Here is a 21,044-nt window from a genome sequence, read left to right as displayed (position 1 = left end):
AGCTAATTTTTGTATTTTTAATGGAGATTGGGTTTCACCATGTTGGCCAGTCTGGTCTCAAACTCCTGACCTCAGGTGATGCACCTGCCTCAGCCTCCTAAAGTGTTGGGATCATAGGCATGAGCCACCATGCCTGGCAAGAACTCACTTTAGGTTTAAGGACACATGTAGGTTGAAAGTGAAAGTTTAGAAAAAGATAGTCCATGCAAATGATAACCAAAAGAGGGCAGGAGTGGCCATACTTATATAAGATAAAATAAACTTTAAGTCAAAATGTCAAAAGAGACAAAGAAGGACATGATATGATGATAAAAGGATCAATTCTTCAGGAAGATTTAATAATTATAAATATATATGCACATCAGGGCACCCAAATATATCAAGCAAACACTGACAGAACTAAAGGGAGAAATAGAGAGCAAAACAGTAACAGCAGGGGGGTTTAATGCCTCACTTTCAATAACGGATAGAACACCAGACAGATCGACGAGGAAAAAGAGAACTTGAACAACACTATAGACAAGTGGATCTAACATACATATACGGAACATTCCATCCAACAGCAACAGAATGCATATTCTTCTCAAGTGCACAGAAAACATTCTCCAGAATAGATCATATGTTAGATCACAAGACAAGTCTTGATAAATTTAAGAGGCTGACATCATACCAGATATCAGTGGAATGAAAGTAGAGGCGGAAGGAAAACTAGTATTTCCACAAGCAACAAAAGGGACACTAGCAAAGTCCCTTTTACATTAAACTGAAAACCTTCTGCACAGCAAACACAAAACAACAAAACAGAACAACAACAAAAAACACAACAGCTTGGTGAAAAGGCAGCCCACAGAATGAGAGAAAGTATTTGCAAACAATGTATCTGATAAGGAGTTAATATCCATAATACATAAGGAAAAAAATTAGCAAAAAAATAAGTAACCAGTTAAAACAGGCAAAGGAGTTGAATGAATAGAGGTTCCTCCAAAAAGACCAAAAAATGACCAACGGGCATATAAAACCTGCTCAACATCATTAATCATCAGGAAAATGCAAATCAAAACCACAGTGAGACAATACCTCACACTTGTTAAGATGGCCATTATTTTTTTAAAATAGGAAGAAAATAACAGGCCTTTGCAAGAATGTGAAGAAATTGGAGCCCTCGTGCACTATTGGTGGGTGTGTGAAATTGTATGGCCTCTATGCAACACAGTTTGGAGATTTCTCAAAAAATTTAAAATTATTATATAATCTAGAATCCTCACTTCTGTGTAATTATCCAAAAGAACTGAAAGCAGGATCTTGAAAAGATATTTGCACTCCCATGTTTATTGCAGCATTATTCACAATAGTCAAGAGGTGACCACAAAGATCCACCAAAAGATGAATGGATAAAGAAAATATGGTATATCCATATAGTGGAACACTATTCAACCACAGCAAAGAAGGAAGTCGGCTGGGTGTGGTGGCTTATGCCTGTAATCCCAGCACTTTGGGAGGCCAAGGCAGGCAGATCATGAGGTCAGAAGATCGAGACCATTCTGGCTAACAGGGTGAAACCCCATCTCTCCTAAAAATACAAAAAATTAGCTGGGTGCAGTGGCTCAAAAAAAAAAAAAAAAAAAAAAGGAAAGAAAAGAAAAGAAGGAAATCCTGTCCTATGCCACAATATTCTCAAGGAAATGGATAGTTCCTGTTTGATGGGTATGGAGTTTCAGTCATGCAAGATGAAAAAGTTCTAAAGATCTGCTGTATAATATTGTACTTAATAATACTGTACTGTAAACTTAAACATCTGTTAAGTGTACAGCACTGTGTTTTTAACTAGTTCTGTGTGTGTGTGTGTGTGTGTGTGTATATATATATACACACACATATATATATACAACAGATCTCATATTATATGTTTTTTACCACAATGAGAAAATTCTATTGAGTGAGGTTACAACCACAAGTGTCTGTGGGGCCAGGACTATACTGTAAGTGAATAAAGCTGGGCAGGGGACAGAGTGAGTACACAGAAAAAGGCACATATCCTATATAAGGGGGACAGTCAATCACTCAGCTTCAATCACTGTCATGCAGAGCAGAGGCCCAGTGGGACCAGATTTTATTTTTTTTGAATAAGTCATAAAACCAGAGTTTTATAGGAACTCTTCCTATTTTTAATTCACAAGAGTTGAGATTCTCTGTGGGTAACCCCCACCTCCCCCATCCTATCCCCTAGCAAACTAAAGCATATGGTATATTCGGCCAGAGAGTGGCCTGTTTACAATCTCTGTACTTGAAATATTAATTTGACACTTGTATACAGGATTGATGAAAGAGAAGGGGAAAGACCAGGGACAGAGAGAGTAAGTAGAGGCTTCTAGGTAAAAAGTAGTGAAAGCCTGAGGCAGAATGGAGGTAGAAGAAATACAAAGAAGAGAGCAGAGTGACTTGGCATTAAGAACATAGAATGGCAGGATTGGTCAGCTGATTTGGTGTGGGATGGGAATGAGATGGAGGAGATGAAAACCACTTTGAGGTTTGGAGCCATTCGAGAGCAAATTGGTGCCACTGTGTCCTTTCCTGTAAATCCTTGAATGTGTATTTCCTAAGAACAGAGATATTCTCAGCCGGGTGTGGTGGCTCGTGCCTGTAATCCTAACACTTTGGGAGGCTAAGGCAGGAGGATCACAAGGTCAAGAGATGGAGACCATCCTGGCCAATATGGTGAAATCCCATCTCTATTAAAAATACAAAAAAGTAGTTGGGCGTGGTGGTGCACACTTGCAGTCCCAGCTACTCGAGAGGCTGAGGCAGGAGGATCGCTTGAGGCAGAGGTTGCAGTGAGCTAAGATCACACCACTGCACTCCAGCCTGGTGACAGAGCGAGACTCCATCTCAAAAACAAACAAACAAACAGAACAGAGACATTCTTTTACATAACCATAGTATAATGATCAAAATCAGGAAACTTAACATTTATACGACCCTGTTATCTAAGTCATAGTTCATATTCAAATTGTGTTAATTGTTCCAGTAATTATGCATGATTTTAACATGCTGAAAACCAACATCTAGACAGAACTCAAAGAATCCCTTGTAGGAGAGCTAGCAGAAATACGTAACAAGGTGCTGCCTAGTTGCCTGCCTTCCCTTTCCTGGATGGTTCCTAGCCACCCTCCAAACAGGAGCACACGTATAACCAGGCCACTAAGCTGGTGGAGCTACAATGGATAGTAATGTCCATCTTCTGTCTATGCATCGGGTGCATAGAGTACTAGAAAGGAAATTCCACAGAAGGCATGGTGTAAGAAAATTGAACTTCTTTGGCATGCACAACATAAGTTCCATGCAACAAATATCTGTGAATCAGCTACTATGAAGTCTGTGGGAAGGAGACATGAATGCCTATTAGAAAGGTCTGAGGAGGCTTATTGGAGAAGGCAGGAATGCTGAGCCTCCAAAGAGAGGTAGTGCTGCCGGGTTTTAGGGTACAGGGGAGCACGAGGGTGTTTTTCCAGGCTCTTGGTCTCTCACTCACCCAAGAATGGGAGAGGGGACCACAGCAGGTGCACTCAAAAGAAAATATCAGACCCCAAAGAGTTTTCCAGAAAAGTGATTTATTTAGGCAGAGAGAAAGAGAGGGAAAAAGGAGAAGGGGAGAGAAACAGCTAGCTCTTACACTGAGTGAGAAGGAAAAGCTGCTCTCACACTGAGTGAGAAGAAGGAAAAGCCGCTCTCACACTGAGTGAGAAGGGTTCTCAGAGGGGGAAAACCAAGAAGGAAAGCTCCTCTCACACTAAGAGAGAGAATCCAGAAAGATGGAATCCAGGAGAGAGAAAGCAGCTTCCACGAAGAGTGGAAGGGGACCCCAGAGGGGGAAATCAGTTAACCTGGGAGGAATTCCCACCTTCTCCAAGACCCCTGGCCAATGAAAAGAGTTCCTTTAAACGTCCTCTGGAGTTACTGACTTTTGATCTTTTCCCACGCCTGTGAAAATTAAAGCAAAGACCGTTATGTCTCTGGGATGGCGGGGTGTGGGGGTGGGGGTAGAGGTGGCGGGGGTGGCACTGGAAGTTCTTGCCCTCGAAACTACGCCCCCTTGTGGACCCAGGAAGAGAATACGTTCCCTTAGTAGGAGGTAGGACTTCTCCAGAAGGGCCTGCTTCTGACAGAGACAAGGTGATAGGGAAGCACTCTGCTTGACAGAAGATAATTACAATCCTGGGATTCATGCTTGTGTACAAACCAGTTAAATAGATAGTGACATGATATACCAAACAATAATACTGCAAAGAGGCTGATTGCAAATTGGGATTGGGTGACAAGTGCATACCGTTTTCCTAACTTATAGGAATGGTTGCTTTAAAATGGTAATGGGGAATCAGAAAATTGTTTACTAGGGAATACAGAGTTTAAAAGTACCTTTTCTCCTAGCACTTTGGGAGGCCAAGGTGGGCATTTGCCTGAGCTTAGGAGTTCGAGACGAGCCTGGGGAACAGGGTGAAACGCCATCTCTACTAATAAACAAAAAATTAGCCAGGCATGGTGGCATATGCCTTTCATCCCAGCTACTCAGGAGGCTGAGACACTAGAATTGCTTGAACCTAGGAGGCGGAGGTTGTAGTGAGTCGAGATCGTGCCACTACACTCCAGCCTGGGTGACAGAGTGAGACTCTGGTTTCCTAAAGAACAAAAAACAAAAAAGTGCCTTTTCTGACAGACACTGTGGATCATGCCTGTAATCCCAGCACTTTGGGAGACTGAGGTGGGCGGATCATGAGATCAAGAGATCAAGACCATCCTGGACAATGTGGCGAAACCCCATCTCTACTAAAAATACAAAAATCAGTTGGGCATCATGGCACATGTCTGTAGTCCCAGCTACTTGGGAGGCTGAGGCAGGAGAATTGCTTGAACCCAGGAGGCAGAGGTTGCAGTGAGCCGAGAGTGCACCACTACACCCTAGCCTGGCGACAGAGCAAGACTCTGTCTCAAAAAAATAAAAATAATAAAAAAGTACCTTTTCTTTTTTCAGCAAAATATCTACTTTAGGGATAAATCTGGCATTTTCCCCCTGATTGTTTATATCTTTCAGGAGACTACTATAATTTAACCTGAATATATTTGTACTTCTTTTTCAAGGTGAGGACCAAGGATCATGTGTTTGATAATGTTGGCCACCTTATCAGATACCATATGGATAACAGTTTGCCAATCGTCTCTTCTGGAAGCGAAGTAAGCCTTAAACAACCAGTGAGAAAAGATAATAATCCAGGACTTTTGCATTCCAACAAATGACAGTATTGAAGCACCATCACACTGATATTTGAAGAAACTCCATTTTGTATTGGACACAAAGATAATTTAAACTTTGTTTGTAGATAAAATACAGCACAAACTGTGAAGTGCATCTTTCTGAGACTGTCATGGTCTAGGTCCTCTATAAAATGAAGAACTAACAAAAGTTGGTCTTCAGAAATGAAAATCAGAAAAGAGGAAGAGGGTTGGTCATTTTAAAAGAAATTATATGTATGCACGGATGTCACTTTTTAAGGCCATATTGCATTGATAACAAGCTAAAAGCACAACTAAAATTTCACATGCTAACGACAACTTGAATGAACTGCTGGGGCAGTGGTATGTGCCTTTCAACTTGATAATTTGGGGACATTTTCATATTGGGGAGGTTAGTTCTAACTATCTTCATGTTCTATGACTACAGAACCATTTGCCAAAAAAAAAAGGTTTTCTTGCTATAAAAAAATAAGAAGCAATTTTCTTGAGCCTTATTGACTTTATTACATTTTCTGTTTAGTAGCAGTTTTTACTGCAATGTTAAAATAAATATGGCATTCAATTCAGACTGTGTGTATGTCAGTGGAATCAAATCAAAAGCCACTAACATGGCTGTCTGTTTCATTGGTCTGTCCTATTTGCTGGTTAAAAGGATTGGGGCCCAAATTCTCTGGCCTAGCATTTCTCAGTGTTTGCTATTGAGACTGTTCAAATACAGCATGTGACAAGCTGAAGAGGCCAAGTCTATCAGCCAATTCTGATTTCATTATATTCTCCCCATCTTCCTGCAACAATTAAAAAAAAAACCACTCCTGTAGAGATTTAAAAGATGGCAAACAAAACCAGTATTCTTCATATTTACTATTCAAATTGGTTTCATTCTTAGTAAAAGTACAGAATTTATTTGAAATTATAGGAGAATTTCTTCTTGATTGGCCGACACTGAATCACGGTCTCTCGTCTACATGTATGCTTTGTACTTTGTATAGATATGATCAGACAAAAATGCAGAAGGAAAAAAACGTATTGAATGAAGCACTTGGAAAGATTTGCCACATGTAGAGCAACTGGTAAACTGAGTAATTGAGCATGGTGTACAGAAAAGCATTAGGCTGGGGCTTATCAGTGTGACCTTGAGCAAGTTGCTGAATCTGTTTGGATTCCAGTTTCCTTGTCTATAAAGTGAGCTAAACGGGCTAGGTGAATTCACAGGACCGCTTCAGTCCTAAGTTAGTATAAGTCTTTAAAAAGCACGTTTTTCATTTGTTAGAGGTTGTTATTGATAACTGGTCTGTATAGTTAAGGTCAAAAATTAAGCTTTTCTTTTTTTATCCTGTGTCCATACTCACAGAATAAATGGCACACCTGAGATCAACATTCACCTCATTTAGACCCCAAACCATTCAGTCTAAAACACTGAAACTTTGGAATAATATAGGGAATGATGGTAAAAGTGGATTTGGTTTGAGTAATGTCCTTTTCTTGCCCGTTCAAGAAAAGCGTTTTGTTGTTGTTGTTGTTGTTGTTGTTGTTGTTGTTGTTGTTGTTTTAATCTTGAGTTATCTGGATATTGCCTTAACTCCATTTCATTCTGGCTATGTAGATACAACTTAATCTTTGTGATTGTGATACATTTGCTAAGTTTTAAATAAAACTTCTTTTGGATAGAAATCATCAGAAACCAACCAAACTGAACTCTAATATTTTACTGGAAAGACTTATGATTTTTATTCTACTGCCATTAATTTTTTACATGGGTTTGTTTCCTCTCATACAACTAGAATTAATGTGTTTTTCGCCAGTTTTTCATATACCTTAGGTCTTGATCATTTGTCCTTATAAAGGGGATCAGCATGGGTATAGATAGTAGAAATGTATGGGTAGTCTAACCACTTTTATCAGAGACAGGGCAGGGCTGTGGTCTCAGTCTAGCTGGGCAGAGTATTAACTTGGTAGCAAGAGTTCCTGATACAAATAGATGCAGTGACTGTAAATGGTGTCAGCAGTACACATGGATAATCAGTACTTGACTGTAATAGTATAGTAGTTAGATAAACAAATACTGCACTTAAAAATACCACAGACACAGTTGAAACAAAAGGAAACAAAAAAAGGAATGTCTGCATGCTATTTTAATCTCACATTCTTCATCTGTCTTAAAGTGGAAATCCATTTGCCTATAAATACCTGTAAATGACTTTAAAAAAATAAATGGTTATTGCTTTGTGACAACTGACAGAATATGTCTGATGTTTGCGATTTGGAAATTTTGTCATTTGTATGTATCAGGGAAACACATCGGCTCACTCAAACCGGGTAATTCCAGGTGAGTTTAATAAAGGTACTATTTACAAAGGTGTGGGCAGAGTGTAGGAAATCAGGAGGGAGAATGCAGTACCCTGGGGCCAATAAAGTCAGAAAGGGAAAGAACAGCTAACAGAATCTGGAGAGAGAGTTCTGTGCAAGAGCTGCCTTTTAGGAGCTGTGGCCTGTAGTGGAGGAATGCAGTCAGCCCTGCCGACTCAACTAAGAGGCAGTGAGGGGCATTCATGAGCCAACATTTTTCTGCTCCGCCTGTATATCTTCTGCTGAGATTTTCCACTGGCCCAAGAAACTTGAAGACAGAGAACAAGGGTGCTCCTTGATGCAGTTCTGGAGGTAAGAACAGAAGGGGAGGGAAAAGAGTAGAGGGGGAGATCTGGAAGGGCAAATAAGTGGAGTATATCAAGCACAGAGGACTTTGGCGAGAGTCAAGCTTCTAAAAGCATTAGAGAGGGTTTGGGTTAACCAGTGAGGCCAGTAAGCGAGTACAGCTAATTTGCAGAGAAACAAGTACATATTCAGGTAACCATAAATGAATTACGGCAAAAATGTTAACTTGTTATTATTAAAATTCAAACCATATTTTGAGGCCTTGGTTAATGCCTCAAAAGAACAACTTCAACAGCATTTCAACCTTACAGAGGTAGTTTTAATCCTGCCTTCATGTTTCTTACAACTCCTTCTACTAATTCTGCCATTTTATTACTTGTAATTATATATGGAAAAGTAATGAACTTGTCCCTGTTACCTTTTACGATTGGAATTATAGACCCACAATAATTATAATATGAAATCACTATGTCAAATATATGTGAAACATACCATCTGCATCTGTGTAAAATATTTAAATATCAACATATTGTTGTCAAAAATGAATTGTCTATAGTTTGCCACAGTCTTACTAAAGGGACAAATGATTTTAGTCTGTGAATTAAAGAGAATTTATCACTACAGACCCTGGAAACATCAAAGGAATAATAGGGGAATGCCATGTACAATTCTACACATATAAATTTGACAACAACTTAGATGAAATAGATCAATTCCTCAAAAAGTACAAACTACCACAATTTAGCCAATATGAAATTGATCATTTGAATAACCTTATAACTATTAAGAAAATTGAATTCACAATTACCTCCTGCAAAAGAAATTCCAGGCTCAGATGTTTCATAGCAGAACTCTATCATTTGAAGAAATAACATTAATACTATACAATTGCTTTGAGAAAATTGAAGAGAAGGGAATACTTCTCAATTCATATTTTGAAGGTAAAATTACTCTGGCATCAAAACCAGACAAAAACAGCACACACACAAAAAAAGAAAACTGATGAAATCTCTATGAATAAGATGCAAAAATCACTAATAAAATATTACCAAGTATTATTCCCCAATATATAAAAAGAATTATGCACCATAATATGACTAAGGTTGATTCCAGGAATAAAGGCTGGTTCAATGTTTGAAAATCAATCACCATATTAAGAATCTAAAGAAAAAAAAACCACATGATATCAATTGATGCAGAAAATGCATTTGATACAATTCAACATCCATTTATGATACAAATTCTTAGTAAACTAAGAATAAATAAGGACCATCTAGAGAAGCCACGAGTAGTGGCTCATACCTGTAAACACCTGTACAGCACTTTGGGAGGCCAAGGCAGGCAATTGCTTGAGCTTAGGAGCTTGAGACCAGCCTGGGTAGCATGGCACAACTCCATCTCCACAGAAAAATTTTTAAAAATTACCTGGGTGTGTTGCATGCACCTGTAGTGCCAGCTACTCAGGAGGCAGAGGTGGGAGGATCATTGGAGCCTAGGAGGCCAAGGCTTCAGTGAGCCATAGTTGTGCTCTTGTACTCCAGCCTGGGCCATGCTCTCTCCAAAGGCTCTCGGGAAAAATCCTTTCTTGTCTCTTCCAGCATCTGGTGGCCCCAGGTGTTCCCTGGCTTATGGTAATCTAATCCCAATCACCACCTTTACCTTAACATGGCTGTCTTCTCCCTGTGTGTCTCTTTGTGTCCTCTCTTTTTATAAAGACACCAGTCATTGGACTTAGGGCTGACAGCACTTTGGATAGCACTTCCATGATGGCATTGCTTTAACCTGATAGCTTCGACATCAAAAAAGAGGAAAAAGGAGAAATGATGGTTTAGCATTCTGGATTAAACCAGAATGAGCTCATATTAAACAATTGTATCAGCAAAAACCATATTTCCAAATAAAGTCATATTCTGAAGTTTCAGGTGGACATGAAATTTTAGGGGACAGGATTCAGCCTCTACAATGACCCAAGCCAGCTCAAGTCAAAAGGTTTTTAAGGTTCAGTTATCACAGAATCCAAGGAAAAGCTAAACTGTCCGCTTTTCAAAGTGTAGGAACCAGACAGATCCATAGTTTTCAGTGCAAAAGTTCATGATCTTCAGTCTAGGCTCTACCAAGTATATGACACAGCCATGGAGGCAGCATACTTCCCATAAAATACAGACAAGTGTAATAAAAGCCTGCTTCTCCTCTGTATGGCCACCACCTTGTTCAATTTTGTGGAATCTTAGTTATCTGAGAAGGGAATAAGATTGGCCCAGCTTGGGTCTAGTATTCCTGCTCTGATTCAGTCAAGTCTGGCCAGGACTGTGGGTGATAGGATGGTGGTGGTGGTGAGGTCACAATGCCTGTGAGCAGGAGGAGATTCTGTGAGAAGGGGCTTGAGCAGAGCAGGCATTTTGACCCACATGTCAATATTCAATGATCCTAGCACAGTGCTTGGCACAAAGTAGGTGTTCCCAAAATACTGTTAATGAATTATAAATAATGGTCTGATCTTCCTTTTTTCCCAAGTACTCCCGTTCCATCTCCAGCACTTCCTGTTTTTGTCCTGTTCTCATGAAGCCATATCCCTTGTGTAGACCCCTTGTTTGTCCTATTCCATAAGCTCCTGTTGCCCTTGGCATACATTCACCCTTGTCTTTCTCTGCCATCCACTCCCAGAACACCTTCCTGGTTCTTCCTTGCTACCTCAGACCCCCGTGTGTACTCTAGTCCAATAAGCCGTAGTACATAGAAAGACAATACTGTGTTTTCATACAATCTCATCTCATTTTTTTTTTCTGCCCACAATCCTGAGAAGTAGGTATTATCATCCCTATTTTCAGATAAGGACTTTGAGGCTTTTGAGGGTTAAATTGTTATGGACAATGCTAGTACATGGGAGAGCTGGGACTTGAACTCAGATCTTCTTACTCTAAGTTCTGTGTTCCTTTGGGGAAAGCACTCCTTGATGATAGCACTTTGGATAGCACACCTGTGGTGGCATTGCTTTGACCTGATAGCTTTGACACCAAAAAGGAGGAAACAGGAGAAATGATGGTTTAGCTTTACCTTTAGACATGCTTGTTAGTGGGAGGGACCCCATCTCATCAACAATGTGACGTTTGAAATGTCTCACCCAGTTCATAGGCGTGCCCATTTAAACCATGCAAAGCAAACATTGAGCCAACGTTTCACAGGTAAGCTTTTGTCCAGCATTTGAGATCCTTGGCAGTTCTTCTTTCTTCCTCCACACTTGCCTTTGTTACCCCAGAATGCCTCTGTCTGCTTGTGTTTCTTTGGACATTAGATTCATTCCTTGTGCATACTATTGCCTGACCTCTGTAGAAAGTCTTTCCTATTCTCCCAGGCTTCAGGCTCTTCTATGGACTACCTCTTTCCTGCCTACTTTTCCAGACTTACCTCTCAATGTAAGATTTTTGCACTTTTGCTGGTCTGGCCTTCAAATGCATTCATGCCAGTCAGCTGGCCTGTTGAGCTGTCTCCTCCTCTTCTTCCTCAAACCTGCCTTGATAGATTCCTCCATAGGTGTTCACTTTCCCTAGAATTATTGCCTATTCTACTCTTGCTACATTTAGTAAACATTATCTTTCTATGTAAGCATCTTGTAACTCAGAGTGCTGGTACCTTGAGTATAGGGGTCCTGCCCTGCACCTAGGTCAGGACTTAAACAGGACAGGTGATCAAAGAAAATTTAATTGAATATATCTGTAACTCCACCAAAAATCATTTTTAGAGGCATGGCAGGATGGGAGGTTGATTGATTCTTTATTTTCCCTCTTTGTCCCGTATATGCTAGTCTCACTAACATTTTGTATGTAGTGATAAGTTCTGGGTTTGGAGATAAAGGACCCGGTTTCAAATTCTGTCTGCCTTGTATAAGCTGTGTAGCCTTGGACAAGTCACTTAATTTATTTTTATGTAAGTTTCTTCAACTGGAAAATGGGGTAGGAATACCTGTCCTAGCCACCTCCCCCGACAGTGTTGTAGTGAGAACCAAATGAGATAATGCTTGTGAAATAATTTACCCATCTGTAAAGCACTGTGTGAGAGATTATAAACACTCCCTCCTCATGTGCTTCCCCCACATACACCTTTTATGCTTTCATCCTTCTAAGAAGCAGTTGTTTGTCCATAGGGATCACCTGGCATTCTTGCTGTAGCACTCCATCACAACCCGCACAGGATGCAACATACGGCTTACGGATCGACTTCGGTGGGATGTGAAAGTGGAAAGTGCATCTAGTTCTCACTAAGAAGCCTTGGCTCAGATTCAACAAATGCCATTTACTTGAATGCTTTTTATTTGCTTTTTCTGCTCCCCCCACGCCAAAATCTTTATCTCTTTGTCCATTTATTCATTTACCCATTTAACACAATTGTTTTGAGTGCCTACCAGCGTCATGAAACATGTTAGATTCCCAAGATATTCACATTGTCCTGAGTGTAACAGACACACAAAAACTACTTATAGTAGATATAAGAACTATAATAGGATATATAGGATACACTGTATACAGAGGTAGGAAAGATCATTTTTGCGAAGTGAGCGAGTGTGTGTCATGAAAGGCTTCAAAGGAGGTGCTAGTCTATCTTGAAAACTGAGTAGGTGAAGAAGTAAGGTAGAGGCAATGCAGGTGAAAGAAACAGCTTAAGAAAAAAATCGCCCTGGGAACCATTGTTAACTCAGTTTGTAAGATTAAATTACCTGTTGTTTGCCAAACCCTATACCAGTTTATGGGGTTACAGGGGTCAGTGTAGGCATCATGGGGGGTGGATGGTGAAGTAGCAAAGGAAAACTAGCCACATTACGAAGAGCCTTGAACAGCCATTTTACTCTACGCCAGTACATACGGAAAAAGGTCCCGCTGCCACCAATGCCTTGATTATTCACTGGAACCCTTTCAACCAGAGAAGGCAGATACCAGTGCTGGGCTTTACTGAGGACTGGGTGGCGCTGTCTGTAGGGGCAGGTTAATAATATACACCTAAGTGACAAGAACACTCACGCCCGAAGACATTAGACTGGTGAATAGACACGTGGAAAAATGTGTCATCAGTAATTATAAAGAAGCACAAATGTAAACAAAGCGGCACCTAGTAAGGTAGAACAAAGCAAAACATCTACGGCTGTTAGGTAATGGGGAAGCAGGCGCCTTAGAAAACAAGAAGGGCAAATGCAAAAACCTCTAAGGCAAGAGTTCGGTGGGTAGTCTACGGGATTCTTTGTGCTGAAGCGCAAGAGGCACGAGTCACAGCTGCGGTCTCCGGTACCAAAGGGGCGAGGGGTCCCCGTAAGGCCGGTGCGTCCTGGTCGAAGGTAGCAGGAGAGGTGCTTCGGCTTCTCTAGGCAACCGATCAGCCCGCCCACTCCAGAGTGACCCCCTCGTAATTGGCTCACGAATTCACCAATGGGCGCAAAGGGGCGGCTTCCCGCCACCTCTGGCGCCCGCTTTCAAACAGCCGTACTTTGCAACAGCAGGCGGACTTCTCAACCAAGCTTGAGGAAGGCGGAGACTTCTCTCTCCTCGCCCTGCCCCGAGCAGACACGGCTCCGCCCACCGGGCGAGCTTCTAGTCGGCGATTGAAGGAGGCGACTGTTCCTTAAGGGCTTCCGCTCCATAGGTTCGGTTGTGACTAGGAAGGAGCCAGTGGACTAGAGCTAGGGTAAGGGGGTTTGCTAGAAGCTGGTCTTCCGCTAGGTCTAGAGTTTCCTCGCGGTAACAGCCTCCGTGGCCTCCGGTGAGTTCTGATTCACGAGTGGGCTTGGAGCTGGGGTTAGAGGAGTTGCGGGGTCCTCGGGATCCTAGCTGAGGTTTCCCGGGGGGCTAATCTGCTCCCTCCCCAAATCCCGCTTTTGTGGACTGCCCGCAGGCTGCGGGCTCAGCTTTTGCCTTTAACGCGTCATTTAGACCTCTTCATTCCTCCAAGATCCTACTTGGAAGTGACATACAGGAAGCCCGCCTCGTCTCTTCTCCAGGCTGCTGGGGTCGCCCTGGGACCCTACCCTGCGGACCCTGCCTTTGTCATCCTGGCGTCACGCCTGGCTCACAGTCGATGCTCTGTGCACGTGTGTTGACCTAGTGCAATTGACGCTTGCACGCAAAGCCAGCAGCCCCGGGGATCCTGGGCCCCGTGCAGCTTTGGTCATGTTTGTAGTGCGGTAGCTGAAGCCAAACAGTTCCTTAAGGTCATTCGGTCAGCCTGTGGTGGATGCCTATTGTGTATTAGCATAACTTGCTTTGCTCTCTGGGCAACCTGAATCAATTTGTCCAAAGTGCTGTCATTAGCACTGATCACAAGATGTGTGATCATTTGTTTATATGTCTATTTTATTTCCCTCTATCATGTCCTGTTAAACTTTGTCATCTTGAACAGTGCTTGGTAAATTGTCGAATGAGTCAATAGGCCGCCTCCACCAGGTGTTGCAAGTCTAAACCGGGCTACGTGCTCTGGCTGTTTCCATTCTAGAAGGAGAGTTATGTCAGCAAGTAAGGAGAATTTCCCAACTAGTGCAATTCTTCGAAACCCCTTTTGTGGGGGTTTACAACCCTTTATATGTCGTATCATGTACTCGAGTCGATTTAAGCCTAGTATCACCGTATACCTTCATAAAGTGCGACAATCTATATGCACTCCCTAGACAGGTGAATGCACTTAACTAAAGAGAAGCTGAAGTTGAAGCCATAAGAAAAGCATAAGAAATACAGTCTGAAAGTGCAAAAAAGTGGCTAATTCTATGGGGGAACATGCTTGGGGAGGGCATCTTGAAGGAGGGTGACACTTTTGTTCCATGGGAGGTTGTATTATTTGAAGTGACATTTCTCATAGGTTGCACATTCACCTTTTCTCAGATATGCAGAATCCTCTCGATTCCCTTAACCTCTTCTGTAGCTAGCAGACTCCTATTAATCAGTAATAATGTTACGATAGCAATAAAACTAGAATGTATTGATTGGTACATAGTGCTAATTACTTGTATTATCTTGTGACTCCTCAGAACCAGTCTTTGACGTGGATACTGTTTTTACCCCCATTTCATTAACGTAGCAGCAGAAACAGTTTGCCCAAGATCGCACAGCTGATAAATAGAAGAGCCAGAACTGAGCCCAGGTTGTCTGAATGAGTGCCCTCGTTCTTACAGCCATATTATGTCCTTTAAGATTTATTTCTAATCTAAAATCAGTTTTTTCTGTAAAACTTCTCTAAGCTATCCTTTCTTCTTAGGAAAAGTTAATTTGTGCTTTGTACTTTTATCTTCTATAGAATTTATTACAATATGTTATTGTAACTTTTAGTTTATCTCAGTGGCTGTCCAAGAGAGGATGAGCAGAGACAGCTTCTCATGGCTAGTACCATGTCTTAGATGCAACTAGGATATGATCTGGAACACAGTAGGTATTCAATAAAATTTTATTGAAATAATGAATGTATATAGGTAACATACCTATATCATATTCAGTCAACAGATATTTGTTGTGTGCAAGGCGGCAGACACATTTTAATTCTGCCTTCAGGGTGCTTATAGTTTATTAGATGAGGCAAAAACAGTGCTACTTTTGCTTCGTAATCTTTTGTCCAACTAAACACCCATTGGTTTTGTTGCAAGGAGGGCAGAGAAGAAAACCGGGACAACAAAAGGAATGCTGGATCAGAGCATCCATCTGAGTATAACAACAGGACGTCCTTTTTATAGTCTTGTTAAGGGTTCAGAAAAAGTTATCTAGGAAGAATGTCTACCAGACTGCTATTGAAAAGGAAAACTAAAACATACTGTGCACTTATTCTGCATCTTGATTTCTTAAGTGGTCAGCCTTGAGTCAATAGATACAGAAATATTTCATTGTTTTTACTGTATTGTATTGACAAATTCATAGTATTAACAAATTAATTCAAAAATAATTTTACTAGTGCAAATGTTCATTTTTTTACTAGTGCAAATTAATTCAAGTATTGACAAATTCAAAAATAATTTTACTAGTGCAAATGTTCATTTTTTTACTAGTGCAAATTAACTCAAGTATTGACAAATTCAAAAATAATTTTACTAGTACAAATGTTCATTTTCAACATATTGATATTGATAGTTTTCAAGATGGTTTAACAGTTCATATTTTCACCAGCAACTCATGAGTTACAGAATACAAAATGACTTCACCACTGGGTGATAACAAATTTTTTTGTTCAATCTAGTGGTTGAAAATGGCATATTGTTGTTTAAATGACACTTCTTAGAAACATTATGAGCATAAGCATCTTTTCAATCTGATTGATTTATACTTTTTAAAATAAAATGTCAGTTGCCCAGTTTTACATTGGATTTTTTCATTTCTTTGTAAGAATTCTATATTGGGACTTTGTCATGTGCTTTGGAAATATTTTTCTCATTCTTATTTTTTCTGACATTGTTAGTCATATATTTTTTCATACATAATACTTGACTTGTTAATGATTGTCTTTTGCCTTATACAAAATTTTATTTTTTTTGTGGTTAGGTTTCCATCACATTTTTTTTTTTATGGCTTTTGGGTTTCTATCTTACTTTTTTTTTTAAGGCAGTCTCTTCAGTTGTTCTAAATATTGCAATAAAGTCTGAGGTGATTCTCCTGCCTCAGCCTCCTGAGTAGCTGGGATTACAGGCATGCAACACCATGCCTGAGCTAATTTTGTATTTTTAGTAGAGATGGTGTTTCTCCATGTTGGTCAGTGATAATGAGTGGTGATTGATAAATTAAAGTATTAGCTTTTAAGTCTCATTTTAAGTATGTATTACCTTTTTAGTATATATATATATATTTAACCACAGTAAGTTGATGAGATTTCCCTTTATATCTGAAATCATTTCTTAAAGTCCGTTAAAGTTTATTCTTCTCAAAAGGAAAACTTATTTATACCTTTTCTTCAGTGAGGGAGATTTTGGTCTTTTTAGGTATTTTTAGATGTCTTCTTTAATGACATGGTTTGGATTTAAAATAACATTAAAGATATATACTTTGATCTTTTACATTTTATTTATTTTTGAGACAGAGTTTCACTCTTGTTGCCCAGACTGGAGTGCAATGGTGTGATCTCGGCTCACTGCAACCTCTGCCTCCTGGGTTCAAGCGATTCTGCTTCCTCAGCCTCCTGAGTAGCTGGGATTACAGGCATGCAGCGCCATGCCCGGCTAATTTTGTATTTTTAGTAGAGATGGAGTTTCTCCATGTTGGTCAGGCTGGTCTGGAACTCCCAACTTCAGGTGATCCACCTGCCTTGGCCTCCCAAAGCGCTGGAATTACAGGCGTGAGCCACCACAGGTGGGGCCTTCTCTTTACTTTGAAAACAAAAAACACCGTGTAGAATTATTCTCTATCTGAGGAAAAGTAGCTCTCTATTTAAAATATTAATAGCTACATTTTTAGCAATAGGCTCTTGTAAATCTTAATGTTCTTTTTCAATAATCAACATCAATTTATGTCAGGCTAATAAAGGATTGGAACAAACCTCTTTTCTTTAACTTAATGAAGGAGAAATTAACCCCAATTCCATATTTTGTCTTGTATTTATAGTTAAATGCAAGAGAGGTAGAAGACACGTAATTCAGAAGCAGAAAGGATTATTTCTGCCTGGAGGATTCAGGAATGTCTTTAAGGTCCAGCTTAATTTAATCTCTTTTAAGGAGATGTGATTTAGGTGGGCTAGTATTTTCATTATCTATACATAGTGTTCTGTAGACAAGTCCACTTGCAGGAGTGGAAAAAAAATCTGGAGACATGAGAGTGTGTGTTTTCCCCTCACCATTTCTCCTATGTTATAGGCTCTTTACCATACTTATATCTTTGTCTTATGGTGATACACAAAATGATAGTTACAGATAGATTTGTTTTCCTCGATATGCATGTCTCTTCCCCCTTGATCCCTGGCACAAGTGTAGAAAGGAGTAGGTGTGGTCTGAGAAGCAGAGGCTGGAGGGTTTTAAGTTGATGTGAAGAGTCTGAGTTGATATAAGTTGAAGTGTAGGGACCAGAGAGGAAGGGATTAGAAGGTAGACTGCAAATTAGAGGATGGCTAAGAAACATTAACTCGGTCTTTGAAATACAAAAACTTGACGTAGGGGGATTTTCACCACTGAAGTTCATATGTGTGTTAATCTTTAATACCATATTTATGTATTCTAGCTTGCACATTTTCACATTTTAATATCTACAACATAGACGGTGTCCTAAAATTAGTGTTATGTCATAACTTTAGTGGCTGCATCTTGTTCCCACTGCTACAAATGGAACTGCGTCATAGAATCAAAGAAATCTTAGATCTGATGAAATGGGATGTTGTGTGCTCTAGAGCTATTGGCTTCCGTAGAAGTTTGTGACATAGTTCTTACCTGTTAAGACGAGAGCACTAAGCTCTTTAGGGTAAAATGCGTTTGGATTACTGGCTCTCTGTGATTCTGATTTGACTTCCAGCTGAATGATATTTTAGAGCTCGAAAGGTGTAGAGAATGAGTTGTGGCTCGGGCTCACATCCAAGTGCGTTTCATTGGCATGAACAACAGTGGACTGAATAGAGGGCAGTGTGAGGCCAGGTAATTGATGACACCTGCCTAGTTTTTCGTTGGGATTGTTTGGAGGTTTGAAGCTTTGAAGTTCTGAGGAGTTTATGTGTAGTGTCAGGATCCCTAAGTATAATTTAAATCAGCAGCAGCTTTTTTGACGGTAAGTAGTTGAAAACCCATTTCCTGCGGCTGCTTTTGCCGCAGCAGTGACTGCTCCCCAGGGAACGCTTGCTGTTGCTTTTGGAATTGGAAGTCCACAGTGGTGTAGCTTCACAGCCCTCTCTTCTGTTTTTCCTGAGTTTATTGCCAGAACCTGATTTTATCAAGCTTTAGAGGAGGACATTTAAGACTTATATTTTGTTGTGTGCTCTGTGGAATTTACTGGATTGCAAATGGTTTCTGGGTGGCAGTCATTCACTCATGATTTAGGGGCCCTTTTTTTGTGAAGCATGATATTTGGATTTCTGGTATTCAAAAAAAAGCAATTAGGATACTACCTGTGCCATGTTGAATGTAGCACATCTGAAATTTTGTTTGAGCTCAAGATTTTTACATCTGGCACATTTCTAGTTTATTATTATTGTCATCTTATTTTTCATATGAGCAAATATCTTACTGTTTTAACTTACACTTTTCAGACCACTAGAAAGGTCTGTTCATAGTGTTATTACCTATTTGCATTTTTTCTTTTCCATGAGTTGCTGTCATACAGCTATTTTCTATGAATCACAATTATTTGTATTAGCCATACCTAAGTTACACATATTTTCTCCACGTCTGTTTCTGTCTTTTGACTTTGTGTATGTATGGCATCTTTTATGTAGTTTGTTCTGGGGAGATCTTATGGGATATTCAGAAACCAAACATCTTTCTCTTCCCACAGGCGGACCATGTCGTTAGACTTTGGCAGTGTGGCGCTACCGGCACCAAGTGAAGATGAGGAATATGACAAAGAGGACTATGAAAGAGAGAAAGAGGTAAGTTGTTACAAACTGACCCTGAACCCAATCTTTAACAAGTTTTATTTCCTGATCAAAATCATACCATCTTGTGTCATTTTGAAGGGATTTGAAAGTTTTTTTTAAAACAACCCTAAAATCTGCTTGTTATTTAGACTAAAAAAGTGTTTAAGTGGAATGCTTCTATTTTCGAGACAAGAAAAAAACACAACTGTGAATGATGCCATCAGATAAATGGTTAAAATTTTATTTTCGTTTAGGAGGTAATGGTTGCCTTTGGAAGTGGAAGGTTAGTTTCTAGGTGCTTGTAACGTTGCCATGAACAAGTCTGACAAGGGTCTTTGCTGTGGGTAGTTGACATCCTAGTGGAGGCAGACGATAAACAAGTGAGGAAAGTAATTTGAGTGAGTGATAATTTATCGTTGATAAATGACAGGGAAACACACTGGAGTGCTATGAAAGCAATTGGTAGGGGATTGCTGTAGATGGGGTGGTGAGGGAAGGTCTCTAAGAGGAGGCAATATTTGAGCTGAGACTTGACTCATGAGAAGGAACCAGCCATGAAGAAGCCTGAGGAAGATCATTCTAGGCCAAAACACCAAGGAGTGTAAGCTGGGGAGTTGGGAAGAGACCCCATGTTATCTGTGGAGCAGCCAGAAGGCCATGGTATTGGTTATATACGAGCCAGTGTTGGGTGGTGGATGTCGGGTGGAGATGTGGGTGTTGGACCACGGAAAGCCGTGATAAGGTGTTTGTATTTTATTCTAAGAGCAATGGGAAGGCAGTGGAGGATTTTAAGCAAGGAAAAGTGATATCATATTTTTGAAGATCTTTCAGAAGTCTGTATGGTCAATAGATTATAAAAGGAAATGAATAAAAGGGAGAGATTATATTATTTATATATAAAGTGTTTAGCAGAATTCTTGGCACATAGTAAGTGTTCAGTAAATGGTGGCAATAGTAATAGTAGCAGTAGTAGTGTTATTGGTGGAAGTCAGTTTACTTGTTTTGGTTGTTTTTAGTTTAAGTCAAATTTCTTGATTGCCTATGCTAAAAGGCTGCTTCTGTCCCAACACTGTTTTTTATATGACCCATTTTCTAATATGTAAAGAAATCTTTTTAAATTGTTATTGGAGACCATTAGTATTAACAGGAAGCAAAGAATGGGGTCAATTGACTGATGCTCATGTAGCTGGCAGTAGAATTATGATAGTGATAGAAAACTGGCAACTTGCTGGATTTGGTTCATAGGCAGGTATTGTTTGGTTGCAGAGTACTTTTAAAAAAATTGAATCCGTATTTGAAGATTGGAAAATTTTATGCAGCACTGCCGAGTCTCGGGCTTATCTAAAAACATCCAAAGCCCTGGCCACACCTGGCCTCTATTTGCACATGGCAGCAGGCAGGCTGGACCTGAGCAGTGGCTCTCCTTTCCCAGCTGGCCACGGTCCCCACTTCTCACACAGACATGGGCTTATGCACTCAGACCTGCCTGCTTCACTCTGGTAAATTCTCTGCCAGGTCCCTGAGGGCATTTGAGTTTATGACCCCAGTGAGAGTTTCTGGATTTTGGCAGGGCCCCTCACAACAATTGTTGTGGCAAGGATGGG

General features: G+C 40.3%; 2 protein-coding genes across 10 annotated transcripts in view; both read left to right on the top strand.

The window, feature by feature from the left end:
- The window catches only part of SHC4 (SHC adaptor protein 4), a 141,946-nt gene extending 134,440 nt beyond the window's left edge, over positions 1 to 7,506 (top strand). Inside the window, exon 12 of the mRNA XM_012442380.2 lies at positions 5,134 to 7,506. Coding sequence (XP_012297803.2) covers positions 5,134 to 5,289 — 156 coding nt within the window. The 3' untranslated portion in view covers positions 5,290 to 7,506. The remainder of the gene's footprint in view (positions 1 to 5,133) is intronic.
- Positions 7,507 to 13,575: 6,069 nt separating this feature from the next.
- Positions 13,576 to 21,044, top strand: part of CEP152 (centrosomal protein 152) — a 77,101-nt gene continuing 69,632 nt past the window's right edge. For all 9 annotated transcript variants that reach the window (XM_012442383.2, XM_012442382.2, XM_012442384.2 and 6 more), the window contains exons 1-2: positions 13,576 to 13,683; positions 19,359 to 19,452. In XM_012442383.2, coding sequence (XP_012297806.2) covers positions 19,366 to 19,452 — 87 coding nt within the window. In that variant the 5' untranslated portion in view covers positions 13,576 to 13,683; positions 19,359 to 19,365. The remainder of the gene's footprint in view (positions 13,684 to 19,358; positions 19,453 to 21,044) is intronic.

Source organism: Aotus nancymaae, unplaced genomic scaffold (genome assembly GCF_030222135.1).
Source record: "Aotus nancymaae isolate 86718 unplaced genomic scaffold, 86718_ANA_hifiasm-v0.15.2.pri h1tg000062l, whole genome shotgun sequence".
NCBI classification, from domain to species: Eukaryota; Metazoa; Chordata; class Mammalia; order Primates; family Aotidae; genus Aotus; species Aotus nancymaae.
Note: the sequence above shows the minus strand (reverse complement) of the source record. Positions and strands in the feature narration are given on the sequence as shown.